Source organism: Neopsephotus bourkii, unplaced genomic scaffold, assembly GCF_033783945.1.
Source record: "Neopsephotus bourkii isolate Nb327-2 ecotype Australia unplaced genomic scaffold, CSIRO-AGI_Nbou_v1 NB_1792, whole genome shotgun sequence".
NCBI lineage: Eukaryota > Metazoa > Chordata > Aves > Psittaciformes > Psittacidae > Neopsephotus > Neopsephotus bourkii.
Window position 1 is genome coordinate 2,784,142 of NW_026902266.1, and position 18,944 is coordinate 2,803,085.

Below are 18,944 nucleotides of genomic sequence, written 5' to 3' on the forward strand. Positions count from 1 at the left end.
TTTTCTCCTACACACGTTTCTGTGTTGGGATTCTTCTATTGCATTAGGAAAGCTGAGTAACAGCAGCCACAGGTTTGTTCTTTCATCCAATAATATATATGCACTCACCACCCTTCCTTCCCCCAACAAAGCTGCACAGAGTTTTAATTTAACAAAGCTATAAAGGCTGAAATTAAAGAGCAGCAACAAGTAGGCCTTTCTTTCAACAGGGAAAGTGGCAAGATCCAAGATGTTCCTGCAGAAATACAGTCCAGTCTTGAATCTATAGAGTTTTTGCCTCTAACAGGTACAAGATGAATAAAAATTATTATATAAAGCTAAATGAATGCAACTGCACACACAACTTTGGTCTCATCAAGGTGGTTCCACCAGTTTCCCAGGGACTGATGTTTCAAAGTCTAATTCCTTTGTCTTACAAAATGGTTGAAGTAATATTTCACATGTTCTCCCATAAACACACTAAAAGGATGCCTCCCTGGTATTCAGTCACCAGTAATTTATTTTATTTTACTTTTTAAAAGAAAAAATGGCATCTCTTAATTCTTATTTTAATTCCCCTCTCATTGAAATGCAGCATAAAGGTGATTAGTATAAGGCTTGTACGATCACAGATCTATTTCCTCGGAAAGCAGGCTACCAAAAAACCTTAAATCAGAGCTTCTTTTGAATGACAGATTAATATTTGATACTTATCTGCACTGCCAGGCCAATACTTTACATTTCATATTCTTGCTTTAGAAGGACTGCTGTGTTCAAGAATTTCAAAACTAACAAAAAGATTAAGCATCATAAGGCTTTTGAAGTAGGAAATATTCCCATTCCTTGATACAGGAAAAACTGAGGGCAAGAGAGTCAATCAACAGACCTACCCAACACTGTGAAACAAAACCAGGCTTCCTGACTTCTTGTTTACTGCATGAAGCTACTTACGTTCTTGAAAACTGCAAACCTGAACAGCACTGCTGCTTGCACACTTAAGTATTTCTAGACTATTAGCTAGTGTTCGCACCAGCAACAGAAAAGAGCACTTGCTTCAAAGTAAAAAGTATCTAGCAATGAATTCACTGATTTACATCTTTCACAACTTTGGTACAACATTTCTGTCTTTTCAAGGGAAAAAGAAAAGAAAAAAAGCAAAAAAGCATCAACTTGTTCAAAGTGGCAACCACAAAAAAGGAGGCCATATGCAGCAAAGTGTTCTTCCCAGCAGAAGTAACACTCAACCCAGCAGCATAACTAAAGGCTTAATGAGTGTCACCATCTCTCTTTGCCCAAAGTAAAAAAAGGTTTATTTGCGAATACATCCTTTTTTCTTCAGTGACCCCCTACTAGAGACACAGAGGGGACTAGGCTCAAATGTTTCTAACAGCTGAAGAAGCAATTTGATTTTGGCTAAATCTGTGTCAAACAGTTTAGAGATTTATTTACAGTTACAATGAGGAAAACAAAGAAAAAATACTGTCACTCATCCAGATGCCATTAGCATTCAAAAGTTCCTTCAACACAACCCAAAGATTTCCAAAAAACAGTAAGTCAATCCCCATGAACTTAAGCAACCATAAGCTCCCTTTCTGTGACATTAAAGGGAACTTCTAAGAAATAATGGAAAACAAACGGTGGTGGTGGGGAGGGAACATCTAAGTTTGGGTTCTGTGTTATTTGTGGCAAATAAGCTAAGTTGGACTAGGTCAGGAAGGCTTCAAATTCTAGGTTGAGACACAGATCAGTTGAGCTTCCTCAACAGCACAGAAGCAAAACTGATGAGGATGGTACATGTGCGGGATGAGTTGTATTTCCTCACTTGCAAGAGAAGACAAATACTTATTTGAACTATTTCAGGTGTTGTGGTTGACCCATACTGGTGAGTGCCTAAACAGCACTTAAAATTTGTTATACTTTAACCTAGCTAAATGAGTTACTTTAATGAGCACAAAGTTAGTAAAAATTCACAACAAACAGTTCAACTGGGAAGGGAAAGAAAACAAACTGATAAGCTTGACAATAAAAAAGTGGTTGCCAAGATACACATTTTCCCTGAACTCATTAATACAGTGCTCTGCTCAGAGCAGGACTGCAGAGGTCTCCAAACAACCATGCAGCGTACTTCTGTTGCACTGAAATAATCTGAACAGTTGTTTGCTAATGCAGTGATGTAGAGGACTCCTCCATCTGCAAGGGCTTTGGCAATCCCGAAGCACAGGCATTAGAAGTTAACAGAATCACAAGCTTCTTTCCTTTACACAGTGTCAAAATGCAAAACAGTTGAAGAAAAACCTTAAATCTCCACATTCTATTCCTTCCATCCCACTCCTGTCAAGATCATGTAACATCTTATTAAAAACCCATAAGGAAAAAGACAATTACAATCAAAGATGCTACTTTGAGAAAATTTCCAATGCACCTGTTCTAGCCTCTAAGGAGCCCTGAACCTCACTAAACTCATTGTCAAGAGGCAAACCCTGTAGTTACCCCCTTCAGTTCATATCCCCCTGCAAACAATCAATACTGGATCCCACAGTTGTGCTTCCAGAAGCACAGTATTTCACAGTACTTCAGCCAACATACCAGACATCCTGGTAACACACAGATAAAATTAGACAACAGCTACTTTTTAGAGGGAGCTCAGGAAGGCAAGCCAGAAAGAATAAAACTCAGCATGTGCATGAGCATTTCTCAGAAAATAACTGCTGTCTCTGTTCTTCTGGTATGATCTTTAAAGATTAAATACCTAGAAGATTCAAGTCGGGAAACTAAAATCAGCAACAGTTGGAGGCCTAAATCTGTGGAATTAGTTATAATGCTGGTTTTATGACTTTAAAATACCTTATGCATCACTACACAGGTTTTCTAAAGTCCTCTCTATGCAACAGGCTATAAATATCACCTGTGGTACAGGCAGAGCTGCAAATACTCATCATCTTCCTTTCCTCCCTTTCTCTTGCACTCTCACCAATCAACAACAAAAAAAACAAAAAACAAACCCAACAATAAAAACCCTGCCTCTATTTAGAGGTAATACTTAGCCCTCTCTTGGAAGGATGGTCAATTTGACATGTAACTAACTAAACTGTGAAGAGCTGTTCTCAAATTGCCTGTAGTTGTGCCAGCTACCACTTCTATCTCAAAACCGACAAAGGACTTGTGAACCTGAAACCTACGTTTTCCAGCTACACGTCATCACGTCAACCTAACATAAGCCCCCTTGCAAGACTTCTACATCCTTAGATTGTTTTGAGTACAGAGATATTCCATATCCCTCCATAGAAAGAAGTCATGTAAGGCACATAATACATAAAGTGTTTTCCTCTTGCCATCAGAGGCCACTGATCCACAAACAAGACCTTCTTTACAGGTCTTTAAGAGGCTGTAAACTAAACAAGTGAAGCTATAAAGCAAGGCAATCAGAGCCAAGAACTGCATTTTCATAAGTACTAAGTACCTGTGATTTCCAATAGATTTGGACTAGAAGTTATGCATTCAGTACATTGTTTTAAAAGTTAGATTGTGTTTTCGTGCAGTACATGACTAAGGAGAGCATCTAGTAATTAGCACTTGGCAGAAAAAGCTCTGTTCAAGACAGAGACTTTAGAGAACAGTCAGTTGGAGACCAGCAGCACAGTACAGCCACATCCTTCAAAGCCCTCCATATACCAGCAAGATCAACTTACCCTGACATTCACAAGCACTGAAGAGTCCTCCCTCAAGATTCTCCTGAATCTAATTAGCCTGTCACAGGGAAGAAATTGCCATCTCTGTATTTTGCTTATTACTTAATGAGCTACTCACTAGTGATTCACTGATATCTAACAACAGGTATTCCCCATCCACAGCTCGGGAGTTTGCTTCCTCTGAATTCTCAGTGCAGGAGGCAAATTCCTTGATGGGTGGTTTTTTTGAGAAACAAATATTCATTTAATGTAAGCTAAAGAAGTTTGCTTGAAAAGGCTCTGAACTGCAGTTACTCCTCAACCCAGACAAAGAAAGACATAAAAGTTGAATTAACGCTCTTGTTTGGCTTTGTCCATAATACACTGATGGAAAACACCGAAATTAACACTCCTTCAAGGCTTATGACTTGTACAGTCAAGTTAGCTTTAAAAATATGCCATGAAGTTTACAGTCACTGAGAGATACCAGGTTTGCCTGGGTGGTCAAGTATTTTTTAATTCATCATTGGACCTTTTTGAGTACACTGACTCGTGACTATGCAGACAGCACAGGCCTCCTTGAACTTTCAGACGCTTAAAAAGGTCTATTGCACATACGCATTTCTACCTCACTCAGAGCTTGAATGCAGTCCTTGAATTCTGGGGACAAAAGTTTTCCCAAAACTCAACACTCAAGACTGGTGTCCTAGAACACTGTGTTGTACTGCAGAAACATAAAAAGTCAAGTGCCAAGTAGAAACACTCTCTGCTTGTAATTTATTCTCATGTGACAGGCAGCCCTAGAAGGTAAATCGCTCCCAACTTTGGTTATGTTTCACCTCTTCTACTTTATAAAAAGCTACCAGGAATGCTTGTAAGGAACGTGCTGATAACACAACAAAGGGAAAGGTTAGTTTAGCAAAAAAAACCTGAAGCAAGTAAAACAGTAATGACACAAACATCTGAACATACCTAATGTTCACTGCTCCTCAAATGAGGAAGATCTTGTTTCCTTCTTATCTCCTATTCTCAGTCTTACAATCCTCCCTCTCTCTTCTCCATCACCTGTATTACTCACTGGATCACCCCTGAACACAGTGCAGCTTGCTAGGCCGTAAGAAAGCTACAAAGGTTTTCTAGGTTAGTTTTCTAACTACTGAGCATGAGTTGGCACAAAAACCAGGTCAATCACAGAATTAGCGCAATGGACATAGCAGAAATGAGGGGCTGGAAGCTTTTAGATAAGTCCTCCAAGACTCACAAAAATGCCTAAGATATGCATTTCTGATACTGACCCAAGACTTGGCATTTCAACTGCTGAGCTGGATGCACAAAAGGATCCATCATGTAAAAAGCTCAGGCCCAGTACTCCCATTGCAAGCAGAAAACACTTATGTGAATAGCCCATTAGTAGTGTGAAAAGCAGTTTAAAAGTATGTGATGGTCATTAGGAGGACAGACCAATAACCAATAATCATTTTGATCTCAAAAGCTTCCAGATCAGTAGATGCAAGGGGTGGAAGGGGGAGGGAGGTAGAGTGAGAGAGAACACAGAGAAAGAAATAATTAAGGGAACAATTATCATATTTTCTTGGGGGGAAAAGTTGCCTTTTGATCTCAGCAAAAAGAAGGAAACTGGCATGGGGCTCTGTAGAAAAGGGAAAATAGAACTACCTAAAAATAGCTTGAGTTATACAGTCGTTGCTTGAAATATATATATGCAAGCCGACTTGCTGAGTTGCCCCCAGCAATTCTGTAACAATAGATATTTTGTTGAAACAGTTTAAGATGAACAGACTTGCCTTTTGATTTTCTTTATACATGCACAGCTTCCAGGCCCCATCTAGTGGTGCGAGTGCCTTACAACAGCCTCACTAATCAAGACCTCATTTTTACCTTTTCGATTCAGTTTTCAAAAAGAAACAATACAGTTGGTTTCAGTTTAACTTCCACCTGAAAGAATGGCAATACTCACACGTTCTAAAAATAGAAAATAAGACTTCCAGAATCACTACTTAACTTGCAGTCATGCTGAACTTATTGGTTCTATTTTAACACTGCTTCCTATGCTATTTTAGAGGACCCAACATATCACATTCAGACCTTACTAATGCACTGGGGGAGAAGGGGGGAATTTTGCTGAACCAAATCTGAGACAGAAAAGATATCAAGCTGTGAATGAACTTTGGGAAAAAGCAAAATGAATCCGCCTCTGTATCCTGAGTCAGTCAGCACGACTAATCAAATTATGACTATTTGAAGTGAGCTAAACTTTTCACAATTCAGAACTGTGCAACTGTGTCTAAATTTCCCCATGCATGCCAAGAAATGCTGGGGTTTTTTTTCAATTATCTTTTTCACTGTAGTAGCCAAGCATAAAGCACTCCCAGGTTCCCAGCAGAAAGTTAACCAATTTCACAGTATATGAATAAAATTTACTCATAATCAGGACTCCTTTTTTAAACCCTAAAAATATTTTAATTTGTAGAGGTGTTTAGTGTTGACTGACTAAAGCAGCAGAGAAAAGCAACTCTCCTGGCTGGAGGTACATAACAGCAAGCTGAAAGGCAAATTCTCCTATGGCTCAACCGGAAAAGAGCCATGTATTTTGGGGAAAAAGCACTCATGTAAAAATCCTCCGATTTTCCAGATAAGTAGATGCAGCTCATTTGTTTCTGACAAGCAATGGAATCTGTATCTGAATTCCCTAATCCACAAGGATATCACAACTCCATTCAAGATTTTGAAAATTTAGAGCAATTATTTTAAAACTGTACAGTTAGCCATATTCCACTGCCAGACAAGTTTAGAAGTTAACAGCAGATCACCCCTTTCTGACAGTGCATCATCAAGCTAAACAAAGTTAAAGAAAAACTGAACCTCACCTGAGGAACCTCTGCTGATTAAAACCAGGAATTCAGCATTAACCTGATGCCCTTCAAATGAGTAAAAGCCAGCTCAACACTGTGGGCTTATCAAACTATCAAACTATTTACAGATATAGCTGTAAATAGTATTACTGTACCAGTGCTGTTGGCCAGAATACAAGTTATGTGAAGGCATTGCAAGCTACACTATTGCTGTTGGGCTAGTCTTCAGAATTCCAGGCTTTTCATTTGCCTTCTGGATTTTGCATGGAAACAGCAGCAGGATTCACCAGAACAGTCTCCAGTTATGAAGGAATCCAAGTAGTGGCTGCATCAGTTTAACTCTGCTTCCTCTGAGAGCTGACAGAGAACAGGACAGTTGGAACAAATGAGTTTTACATTAAGTATTATACTAAATAATATTAGCCACAAAGTATTAACTATATATAACCATTTCACCTTTCCTATATTGGAAGAGTGCCGTACCCCTTTAGAGTGCTTAACCCACTGGAAGTTATTGTTGTGGCAATCCACAGCAAACATCTAAAAGCATCTATTCTCCTTCTCATGTATTCATATATAGGAGAATATTCACATATTCTCCTTCTTTCACGGACATTCAATCCCTGATCAAAACCCCGCTGCCACATATCATGATGGAACAGCTAACTTTTAACCTGATCTAGTAATTTCTGATAGCACCATAGGTGGAATGATACAAGTGAAAGACTTCCACGATGCCCACAATATTGTGAAGGATTACAACAATACTGAAGGAAAGGAGGAAATTCTCTTGACAGCTTATGGCATAAAATAAAGTCCCTTTTTGTGAAATTAATGTACAGCAATGAAAAAAAAAAAAAAGGTAGACTAGGGAGGAATGGACAGATCTAGCAATTTTATAATATAACTACATATTGTGCTATTCAACAATCCCAGCAAGGTAGTACTTCATGCCCTCACCTCAAAAAGCCTCTATCCCCTCATCCTTCCTACAACTCGGGTACTGTTACATTTTCTTGGATACTGATGATAGTATAAGAGAGAGCTACAAACCTGTAGGGAAGGAAGGATTTCCACTATTAGCAGACTTCTTTGACAGTGATGAAAGAGCTGATGAAGTAGCCCTTCTTTGCTGTGATAGCGGTTCTGGCACACAAGTTACCCAGGCAGCTTCCTGTTTATCCCGAGACTATGGAGAGCTTCAAGGCTGTTTATCCCATTCTGCCTATAAAACTGATCAGCCAAAATGGCTTTGGCACACATCTTACCTGCAACTACACTTTGTGTCCTTTAATAAGGATACAGAAAATATACACAAACTCCCTCACATACCAACTTCAGTTCTAAGTGGTCTATCACAAGTATTTCAGCATTATGTGATTACTTCATCCTTAAAAAAAAACAAACACACCCCACTTCCCCCGTTCCTTCCCCTGATAATTAAGTTCATACTGTATTTTCCCCAGAATAGACTGTAACAAACTGAAACCCACAGATGAAAATCTAAATTCTGGCCTCCAGTTCCTCACTGCAGTAAGGATTATACTTTAACTCACCTACAAATTCATAAAATTGTTTCCTCATAAGACAAAGTGAATCCCCCCAAATGTATTAACAAATCAAGATCTATATTTCTAGATTAGCAAACTAGATCTGCAGAGACCAGTAAGAGTTTTGGCAAATGCTCTGTTACTTTATTAAAAAGTCCAGTCTAGTTTACTTATATATGAGGGACTCTGGCTTTGGCAGCCCACTAGCAGGACACAGCTCACTCTTCCCTGTTTCCTGGGAACAAACTGCAGTGGCAGCAGAGTACTTCAGGCTATTTTCTTTCCCTCAGCCAAACACCCCCTTCTCACCATGTTTTGGGGCACATCTCTAATCAAGCAAAGAAGGAAAGCTGGTGGCTGTTCCAGAAAAATGGCAGCTGAAACTAGACTTACTACCTGCATTCATTTAAGTCACAGCTTGCTCGGGCGAAGTCTGAGGCTGCAAGCATCAGCCAACAGCATTTACTCTTCAAGGAGCAGCCTGTCTCTTACTGCTCACTTTCCTCTTTCTGAGTGCTCTGAGAGGAGCAGGCAGCAGGCAGGAAGCATGAGCCTATTTTACAAAATGCACCACACCTAGTAGGTGCAAATGCTTTAAATTCAGTGCTTATGGGAATAGCTGCATGGTATGTCCAGCTGCACAAATAAGGGTGTTGCACACATTCCCCTAAGCGGAGAAAAGGGGTGTGACCTATCCCCCTTGGAATTTCACCACTATAGTTGCTGAGGTATGGTATTTGACTATGGCCATTGAGCCTTTTAATTGGAAAGATTTACTTTGATCAGATTAGGACCAGAAAAAGGTAGCACTTGTCCACCAGATCTAAGCCTACAAGCTTCCACCAATTTAATCTATTCAAGGCCTTCAAGAGAAACCAGAGGTTGTAACATAAGGAGCCCTTGTTCCTCCCATCAGCCAAAAATAAAAATAAAAAAATAATTAAAAAAAAATATTTGAGTTGGAAGGGACCTTAAAGCTCATTCAGTTCCAACCCCCCCCACCATAGGCAGGGACACCTTCCACTAGACCAGGCTGCTCAAAGACCTGTTGAACCTCGCCTTGAACACTGCCAGGGATGGGGAGGTACAGCTTCTCTGGGCAACCCGTGCCACTGTCTCACCACTTTCATGGTTAAGAATTGTTTGCTAGTATCTAATCTAAACCTATGTCTTTCATACTGGTGCTAAACCTGAAGAAATATGAATAACTTACCAAGAGGCATTACAATTCTGTTCTAACTACTTTGTATTTGGCATTAGAAAGAACAATTCCACAATACAGCTAAAAATGTGCGCCCTTCAGTGTGTGAGCACAGACTCTTATCAAATACACATGTAGCAGCCACCCAACAAGCTCACAACAAGCACTCTGCCTTTTGGTTAAGATTGAGGAAGAAGAGAGGATAGCATTTAGAGTGGAGATCTTCTGAGTTTCCATGACCGGATAGCTGCTACCACCCCAAGCAACGTTTTTACATATAAGCTGTAAAATTTTTGGAGATAAAGTCTTAAGGACTAAAAAAAGTGCTATTTCTATTAGAAAGCTTGTCTTAAAATTTTAAGGGGAGAATTCCTTAGTCAAGTAATCTGCTCCTGTATTTATCAGTGTTAATGCTTGTACCCTTAGTGATACTTAGAATAGAATAATAGAATTGTTTAGGTCGGAAAAATCCCTTAAGATCATTGAATCCAACCTTTAACAGAGCATTGCCAAGCCCACCACTAAACTATGTCCCTAAGCACCACGTTTACACCTCTGAAATACCTCCAGGGATGGTGACTCAACCACTTCCCTGGACGGCCTGTTCCAATGCTTGACAACCCTTTTGGTGAAGAAGTCTTTCCTAATATCCAATCTCAAGCTCCCCTGGTGCAACCTGAAGCAGTTTCCTCTGGTTCTTATGCTATGGAAGATTTTTAAACAGTCAAGGCTTCTACAGCATAAAACAAGTGGTACCTATCTTCCCTTCTTTTAACTTTTTTTGAAATGATCCTTTCTATGCTTAGACTTGTAACCAGAAACTTGTAAACACAAAGCAGGGGGGACAGGACAGAGGGATGGGACTGGGGAATGGGGCTGAGACATGGGGAAGACTTTGTTGGCAAGTTTGTTCCTGGAGTTTTCTCCAAATCAGGGGTCATTTACTTGAAGTGTTCCATTTTTTTTTAGATTATTACAATAAAAAAGTAAATTACTTCCAAATCTGAGAGACTGTAAAAATACTTCAGCAGAAACTTAATCTCTCATGCATGCCAAACCCTGGTATCAGACATTGCACATTTCCACTTTAGACCCAATCTAATCACACTTCATGATGCAAACTTATTTTCTTCTTTTCAGTTGTTTAAAAACCTGTGCAAATCTGGAAGCACATTATGCAGCTGTACTGATTTCCTAGGTTATATAAAGTCATATAAAACTCTAAAGCACTGAGTAAAAAGCTGCCTTGACCACAATCTCAAATCAGCCACTGAAAACTGAGCTGAGTAGAAAAAAAACAGACTGGAAACCAGGCAGTGCCCATCACAGTTTATTCCAGTATCAGCAAGCCAGTGCTAAATATAATGAGAACTTGACACAACAATTCAAGTTAATCTGCAATGGTGAGGCCAGGCAGGCTTCCAAAAAGTAACTTACCTTAACATTGAAGATCTAGCCCCATTTTAAATAAAATTAGGGTTTATGTATGAAAAAGAATGTTAATTATGTAAAATAATTCAATTCAGCTCTACTAACATTGCTGCTAACTTTGGTGTGCATCTTTTCTTACCATCACATGTTCTGACTTTAAGGAGGAAAAAAAAAAATAGAAAGAAAGAGACAGACAGTAAGTACGCCATCACCTCTCAAGGGAAAGAGATAGAACAGCACAAAACAAGGACAGACAGATCATACCTCTGTGGTTTACGAATATCCCAGAGTCCTACACCTTCCTTAGAGTTGGCAGTAGCCAGTAATCTGGGTTCTACTGGATTAAACATCACACTGTGAAAGGCTGACGGGTAGTGTGCCAAGCAGAAGGGCTCTGTTGAAAAAGTTGAGAATTCGTACATAAGAAGAATGGATACAACTGTTCAATGTAATGAGTTTGGCAGCTTAATACGGAAACAGCGTAACAAGATCTGAAGATAGAGAGACATGTTCAAACCATTTCTCAAGCTGACACATCCAAAGCAATATAAAACCTGAGGTTTTAAAATCCACCCACATATATTAACTTTGTCTAAATATGGAAAAAGATAGATACTGTATTTCAAAACACCATTTTGCTTATGGAAGGTTATCAGAGTTTAGACCTAGCCACTCAAAGACTAAGTATTTGAATCTTCTTAAGGTTCACGACTAAATGATCATCTAATAAGGACTATGCACAGGGGGGCTTTTGAAAGCTTCCTAGCAATATATATATGTCTGGAAGCTTCCACAGCCATCGATGATCACCCAAACTGTCAATGTAACAGCAATTGCTTATATGGAAGAATAGCATTACAAAAAGTTAAGCAAGTTCGTACAGAACTCAGCTCAAAGCAAGCTGCCTACCATAGGGAAAAAGAGGCCTGCTACCTCTTAAACACTCTCCCCATAAATAATGGGAAAAAGCCTCAAATCCATCATCCTTCTCTTTATCTTTCTGCTATTTTTAAGGCTTTAGACACAGTCTAATTCTCTTTGCTATGTATATATCGTTTGGTGCACTATTACCTTTCACTCAACTAAGAAACCAGAATCGATGCCCACTTTGAGCAGCGATTAGGCCAGACTTTTCAATTTAGTTTGCTTTGATGCAACCACTGTGTTGCTTATGTGCTCAGGAGACTCTCCTACTGCCCTTATTTGAGCCACTGTGTCCAGGCACCTTCAGCCCCACAAACACTTCCAGTGGTACTTCATTTTCCTTCCTTGTATCCTTTATTAAAACATAAACATGACTAAAACAGACAACCCTCCCAAATTCCCTTCTGAAACTATGTCCATCAAGCAACTGAGACAGAATTAATATTCACTTGTCCTGCCCCATCTGTACTCTCCTCTTATATTCTTATTACCAGGTTTTTGACACAGGGACTTTCGCTTATTAGTGTTTATTTGACAGTGATCAAAACAAAGGTGTCTGACCACGGCTGAAAGTCCCTTGTGCTCTCAATTGTCATGGAAGGCAAAGGTAAAAGAAAATACAGTAGCTAACTTTTGTTCTACCAGCCTGGCCAAAGGCTTAAAGATTGTTGTTGGTCTGCCAGCAGTTCCAAATTGGGTTTAGCACCAAAACTGACCTTCTACATTTGCATCATCAAATCAAATCCCTGCTGGTACATAAAAGGCTGTGTTATTAAAATGGCAGCCCTCACTGAGAAGCAATGGCCCGCATTAGCTGAGTGGAGAGGCAAACATCAGAATTCCAAATAAAGGAGTTAGTTTTTAAAACAAACTTTTAATTTGTGTGTTTATGTTTAGTCAAATCAATGTCACTAATTACCGTGGTTTTCCTTCACACTTCTGTATAAATAGCCTGGTATGGTACCACAGTTTTCCTCTAAGATATCAAAAGTTGCCATTCAGCCTGTCAAAGACAGACTACAGGAGCTAGACCAATGAGGCACTCAGACACTTTAATGAAAGACAGGGGGATTACTTTTTTATTGTTCCTTATGGTCATTCACAATTACAGCTCTTATAATCTAGAGTATGAAAATGTTTACCAATGGAGAAGCTCAACACCATCTCTAGTAGAAATTAAAAATGGGTTTATAAAAATTACTGCATAAAATCAATCAGAAGTGAAAGCCAGGGAGAAACAGAAGGGGAATGAAAATCCCTTTTCCAGCTTCTTTCAATGCACTATTTCAAAAGTAACTAGGAGGTTATTTGTAAGATTTTAACGAGCTGGCCACTCAGGGTAACCAACTATACTCACACAAGCAGGCATAGTGCCTCTTCCCATGAAAATACCATTTCAGGCTAGGGGATTACCCCAGTGACAGCATTACCCTGCAGTAAACATTGGCAGAGCTCACATATAAATGCTGACACAGGACCCCTAATAAGCATGCAAAAGCCCTTTATTTAATATTTAAACAATCTAACACACTACTCCAAAAAAGCCCCAAATGTATACTTCACTCCATTTTCGCTGGTGCAGACTTCTCATTCAAAGTCTCAGAAACAGTAAAAGCAGTAGGAAGATTTAACTATAACTGACAAAGAAGGACAAACCTCATTTTGTACAAATGCAGAAACACAGATCAGATTGGATACTGAGCAGCTTCATATGGATGCATTTAAGCATCCAGTTCCACCAACTACTGACATCCACTGTCAGCAACAGGTAGTTCTCCTACTGGAGACAGATCTTTATGGTATAGAGTTCAGAAGGTAACAAAGGAGCCATTTCTGATTTGGAAGCCATATCCATGTGTGCTCTTATCACTTGGATATTTTGAAAACAGAAAAATTGGGATGAAGTGACACTTGGTAAATTTACCTTTACCAAAGGTAAATTAGTCACATGAGACTAATTTGAACTCTTTCTCTGATAAAGTAACCAACCTTTTATACAGAGGAAAAGCAGTAATTCAGATGATGACTAAATTCACACCTGGTGTAATATCAAGTTTAGCTACGGGCAGTTGGGATTAGCAAAGAGAGTTGCATGGGGTAAGAAACTGGCCAAAGGGAAGATGAGAGTTTACTGTGCTAGTAAGTGACTTCTGAGCAAGAAGGGGGTTATTAACGAGTTTCTCAAAGGAAGAGAAGGAAGAGAAGAGACATTATAGATATTTTTATTAAAATCTGTGATATACACGTACTATGTGCATTATTTTTCAGAACATTTCAACACTGTAAAACAATATTTAACAAAATTATCAGATAGGAAAGAGATATCACAATTGCACAAGAAAATCAGACTCGCATTAAGAACCAGACTACTGGTACTGTACTACTGGTAGTACATTTCAATTTTAGTTTTACAAAGGCAATATGCCTGGGGTAGGAAGGGCACCAGTAAGCAATCTACTCTGAGTATTCTGGTGGGGCTTATCAAGGAAGACCTAATTCTGGTTACTCACATTCAATAAAGCCCTCATGATATAAGTGGGTCTAACAGACTCCTGTGAGACTATAAAGTATGTCTTGTTTCCACTTTCATTTCCCAGTCAAAAAGGGACAGAATCACAGCCTAGAAAAGTTATGAAATTCATGAGGTATGGAAAAAGCTAATTCAGTTGAAGAGCAACTCTGACCCAACAACAAATGTGTACAAATTACTACAATATACATAAGCTGGATTTCAGTGCCGTAAACAATTTTCCTGTAAGACCAGTGGAAACTATGAGTTGAGGCAATTGCATTTGATCAGTTTACAAAGAAAAAAAAAAAAACAACCAAACCAACAAACAACAAAAATCCCAACCAAACATAAATATTTTACCTATGAGGGAAGAAAAACAGATTCTGTACTCCTGCAGAGTGCTCAGTTTTAAATTCTCAGCTTTGTGTTATTTAGGATGGGGTAAACTCACTACTCCATTTTCTGAATGATTACTGAAGTATTCATATACTTAAATTCAATTACTGAAGTATTCCCCTCCAAATTTATGTAGCTACAATTCTAAATAAAGATTATTCAGCCTTAAAACTGCAGCTGTAAAAACAGATTTCAGTGTTTTGAGAAGCTGCAGGTTTGCTATATAAATCAACAGTATTCTATTCTGGTTTAGAAAACAAAGATTGAAGTAATAATTCAACTTCCCTGTTATCACATAAGGGCTCTAAAAGTTCCACACAACCAGAAAACATCATACATAAGAACAATTCTCAGTGTCACAGGGAAGTACATAAATAGCTTTGGAAAATGATTCAGATCAAAATAACTTCTTTCTAAACATTCAAAGTTTTTTATCCCAAGCTATATATAGCAAAAAAAAAAAAAAATTACAAAAATCCACATTCCTAGTTCAAGGTTAGCAAGATGTTTTTTCTGAAGAAACATATCCTCTACTGCATCTTTATTAAAACTAAAATTTATTTATACCAAGTTCTATGCTAGCCTGCTAGTTTTATGCTGGTACTTCAAGAAGTCAGTTAAGGCATTAACACTGAACTGTAAAAACCAGGGCTTGCCTGCAGTCGGCCACAAGAATTATGCCTCACTTTCACTCTCTTCCAACACCCCCTATCTTGACTGTCCCAGAAAAATATTAACTTTTCTGTTCCCTGCCTTGCCCAAATTCTTCCTAAATCAGTAATATTTTCCATCTAGAGATCTCACCTCCGTGGGAAGACTCTCGGATGTCCCAGATAAGAACCCGGCCATCATCTGATGAACTAGCAAAGATGTTGTCATTTACTGGGCTTACTGAAAGACCATACACTGCATCTTCATGGGCGAACACATCCAAGGTCTCAGTGCTGGAGAAGAGACACACAGTATTATCATTCTTCTGTCTTTTGCTGTTGTTTTAAAAAGCAAAGTATTTACAGCTGTATTTACCTAGCAATACTAAGACAGATGATTCTGCGATTGCTTTATTTCTTGAGAATACATTTTGTACAGAATCTCTCATGGAAACTCCACAAAGACATCCTACCTAAAATTGGTGTTTTCCTCATACAGCAACTGATGTACTTAGTGACAGACCTACTTCTGTCTCATGGACCAACTAACAGAAAGGCCAAAAAAGCAGTAACGAAAAAATTATTTAAAAGTATGAAAAAAACAGTTGCTAGGCCAAGTGTTATCTTCAAGAATTCAGACTTAACTTTCTTCTATAGGAATTAATCAGAATTCAGCATGTCAGACTAGTAAGGTTTCTTTCAGAAGATCACACACAGAGCCTTGGAGGAATGAATTCTGTATGTATTACAACTGGACTTAGCACACCTGAAAAAAAAAAAACCTCACCCTGGTAACAAAAGCACATTAAAAATACATACAAATAAAAAAGACTTGTTAAAACATCTAAGCAAGACATAGCAGTAACCAAACAACATAATATACCTAAGAAAGCATTAGAAGATTAAGACTAAGTTACTTTTGCTCAGCTCTCAGGTACAATTTATACAAGCAGATATAAGCTATGATGGAAGGCATATGATAGGCTGTATAAACAATTCAATGCAAAAGACTTTGTACTAACTTAGCAATAAATTAATCTAAATTATGTTAACAAGTATTCAGGCAAATAAAAAACACCTAAGGCTTTTTATTTCTCTGTTCTTACATATATATCTTTCTCCATCTTTCCTGCTTTTTCTTTATACTGGATTTTGTTGAGTTCATGGTATTTAAATGGTCATTGCTTAAATATGTTGAAGTTACTAGTACAGAGCAAAATTTTAACTTTATAGTTTTTCCACTCCAAAAGCAGTAAGCACAAAATACATGATATCCAGAGAATTCTAGTCTAATACATTACCACTACTGTATTAATTATATTTTGACTACCAGCTTAATTTTGATGTAGCACCACAAAGCCTAATTCCCAACTGCTTTTCAGTTTCAGTAAAAAGTATCAAAATAAATATACTTCACAATAGTGTGGAGAATCAGGCAGCTTTTAAAAGTTACACAGGCTAAGTCATTTTCTCCAGTAACAATACACATCTTAAATACAAGTCATGTGAGTGTTTCGAAAAACAAAATAAAAACCCCTTATGTGCCACAATACTTGCATATGTGCCAGAATAATCTGGCTCTGTATCTACTCAGAACCTACTATGATGCCTGTAGGAAAGCATGTGTATTTAATAACTATTCTCTTTACCAAGGTCAAAATGAAGCAGAACGCAAATGCTGACAAAAAAAACCCAAACCAACAAAGGGATGACGGGGAATAGTTCATTCCAGATATTAATTCAGATAAATAAAAAAGCACGTTTCAGGATTAAAACACTGCTCCTCTCCCAGAACATTAATTTAAGAAGCGCCTCCAATGAGCTGACATTAAGGGAGCTCCTGAAGCAGTGGAAACACAAACTGTGTATTTACCTTTCAACATCATGGAGTATAACTTGCTCATCATTGCCTAAAAACAAAAATATAAACACTTAACATCATGTTTCAGTGGTTGAAAGCATTACAGTAAAAACAAAACAAAACAAACACAATGCATACGTTTTGTTATTTTCCATTTCAAAAAACAAAACTGAAGCAGAGAGACCAGTTCACTTGCCAAGCTGTCAGCCCCTTTGCTCAGTTATGTGAAAGGCTCCATGTGACACTTCCAGTCATGATCAAATGCACCAATTCATTCCATCTGGTACTACTCAACAAACAATTCTGCTTAACTGTTACTGACCATTCTTTGTTCAGATTGAGCTTGAGGTTTGGGACATTTACAGTAAATAGAGTATCATATCAAGCAGCAGAACACCTTTAACTTTCATGTGAATACATCTTTCTTCCTGCTCAGAGGATGTTCCATAAAAAGATAATGGCAAAAAGAGACGCCATAAGCAAAATGCACTGGGCTCCCAGCACACTGTCAGCATTCAGGGTTTTGCAATCATTGAGAAGGCATGAACGTGACTGCCAACATAATTTCTTTTGTAGTAACAAAAAACAAGCCAAGTAACTAGACAATCATGTCATTTTTCTTTGATCACAACCATTGAATTCAATGGAAATTAACCACATGCATGTAGACTAAGAAGGTCACAGCTACAAAGTAATTTCACTGGCTCATGCAGTGTTTTTCAAACTTTAGCAATAGAATATTTTTTTAGTCTCTGCGCTGAATATTAATTTATCCAGTTTGGCACCTCCTCATTAGAAATATTTAAGGAGACACGCATTTATATTTAAATCAAACGGGAAAAAGAGGAAAACAAAACAGAAAGACACAGATTCGTATTTTTATGTTCAGTATGTCTTTGTAGTTGTTATATCAAGTTGTGAAGCCTTCTTAACATACACCAAAGCCAGAGGTTCAAAAAGAGCAAGATTTCATGTTATGATTCTTAAGTGCTCAGTTGAGTCACTTTTCATGCATCTCATACACATTTCAATCATATTCTTTCCCAATAGAAGAAATATGAGAAAGTTTCTCTTTGACTAATGAGGTGTGAGATTCTTCTACATCCACTTGCTCTTTGCACAGGGTCCTTGTTAAATCATGCCAGCTTTAAATTACTGCAGTAGCTCATCTTTTCCATGGTGCAATAAACAAGTCACTTATATGCAAGTGTCCTTTCATCATTAATTGCAATGGAAACTGCCCATTATGCATTACAGGCAAGGTTTATACCTAGTAAAATTACTCTAGTGCCTATATATTTCCCCAGTGAAAAATGTAGCCTAGTTTCTCCAGTGACAAAATTTCCTCCAGCTGAGGAAACTACAGAGAGAGGAACTCCTGTTCCTCACTCTTTATATAGTATAAACACAAGAATCGTTCTAGATGGCTGGCTTCAGGCCTCTCATCATCATGGGATCAACCTTTCTTTCTACTGCAAGCTCCAAAATGGAAAAGAAAGAATGAAAGGAGGGGGCGTGTGGACCAACCACTGCTTCTCTGTTTGCGTGCTGGAGAAGGTGGTGACAAAAATCTAACCACAAACTGCTTGGTTGCTTCTGGGAAGGATTTATTCTTGCAGAAAATGTCACTGCTCTTCAGCATAGTAGCGTTCCCACTTAAGAGTGTTTAACACAGGAGAGTGCGTTCTTCACTGAGAATAGCTGTAATTGTACGTGCGACTCTTTCCATTTATAATCTCTCGTTTTTGTAACTGCAATTACGATGACCAGAAAGAACAAGTACTGTCATTCTATTATACCTGTGAGGATGAAATACTACAGAGCAGAGAGAGAGGAGCATAGTTAAGGTGTCCTAAACCCCCTATCTGTCACATCAAGCCTCCACAGAAACACAGTCAGTCC

General features: G+C 38.4%; 1 protein-coding gene across 1 annotated transcript in view; it reads right to left on the reverse strand.

Annotated features, from left to right (window-relative positions):
- Positions 1-18,944, reverse strand: part of DCAF5 (DDB1 and CUL4 associated factor 5) — a 72,290-nt gene that overhangs the window by 40,154 nt on the left and 13,192 nt on the right. The window contains exons 3-5 of the mRNA XM_061380267.1: positions 17,055-17,091; positions 15,336-15,475; positions 10,964-11,093 (exon numbers count right to left, since the gene is read on the reverse strand). Of these exons, the coding sequence (XP_061236251.1) occupies positions 10,964-11,093; positions 15,336-15,475; positions 17,055-17,091 (307 nt within the window). The remainder of the gene's footprint in view (positions 1-10,963; positions 11,094-15,335; positions 15,476-17,054; positions 17,092-18,944) is intronic.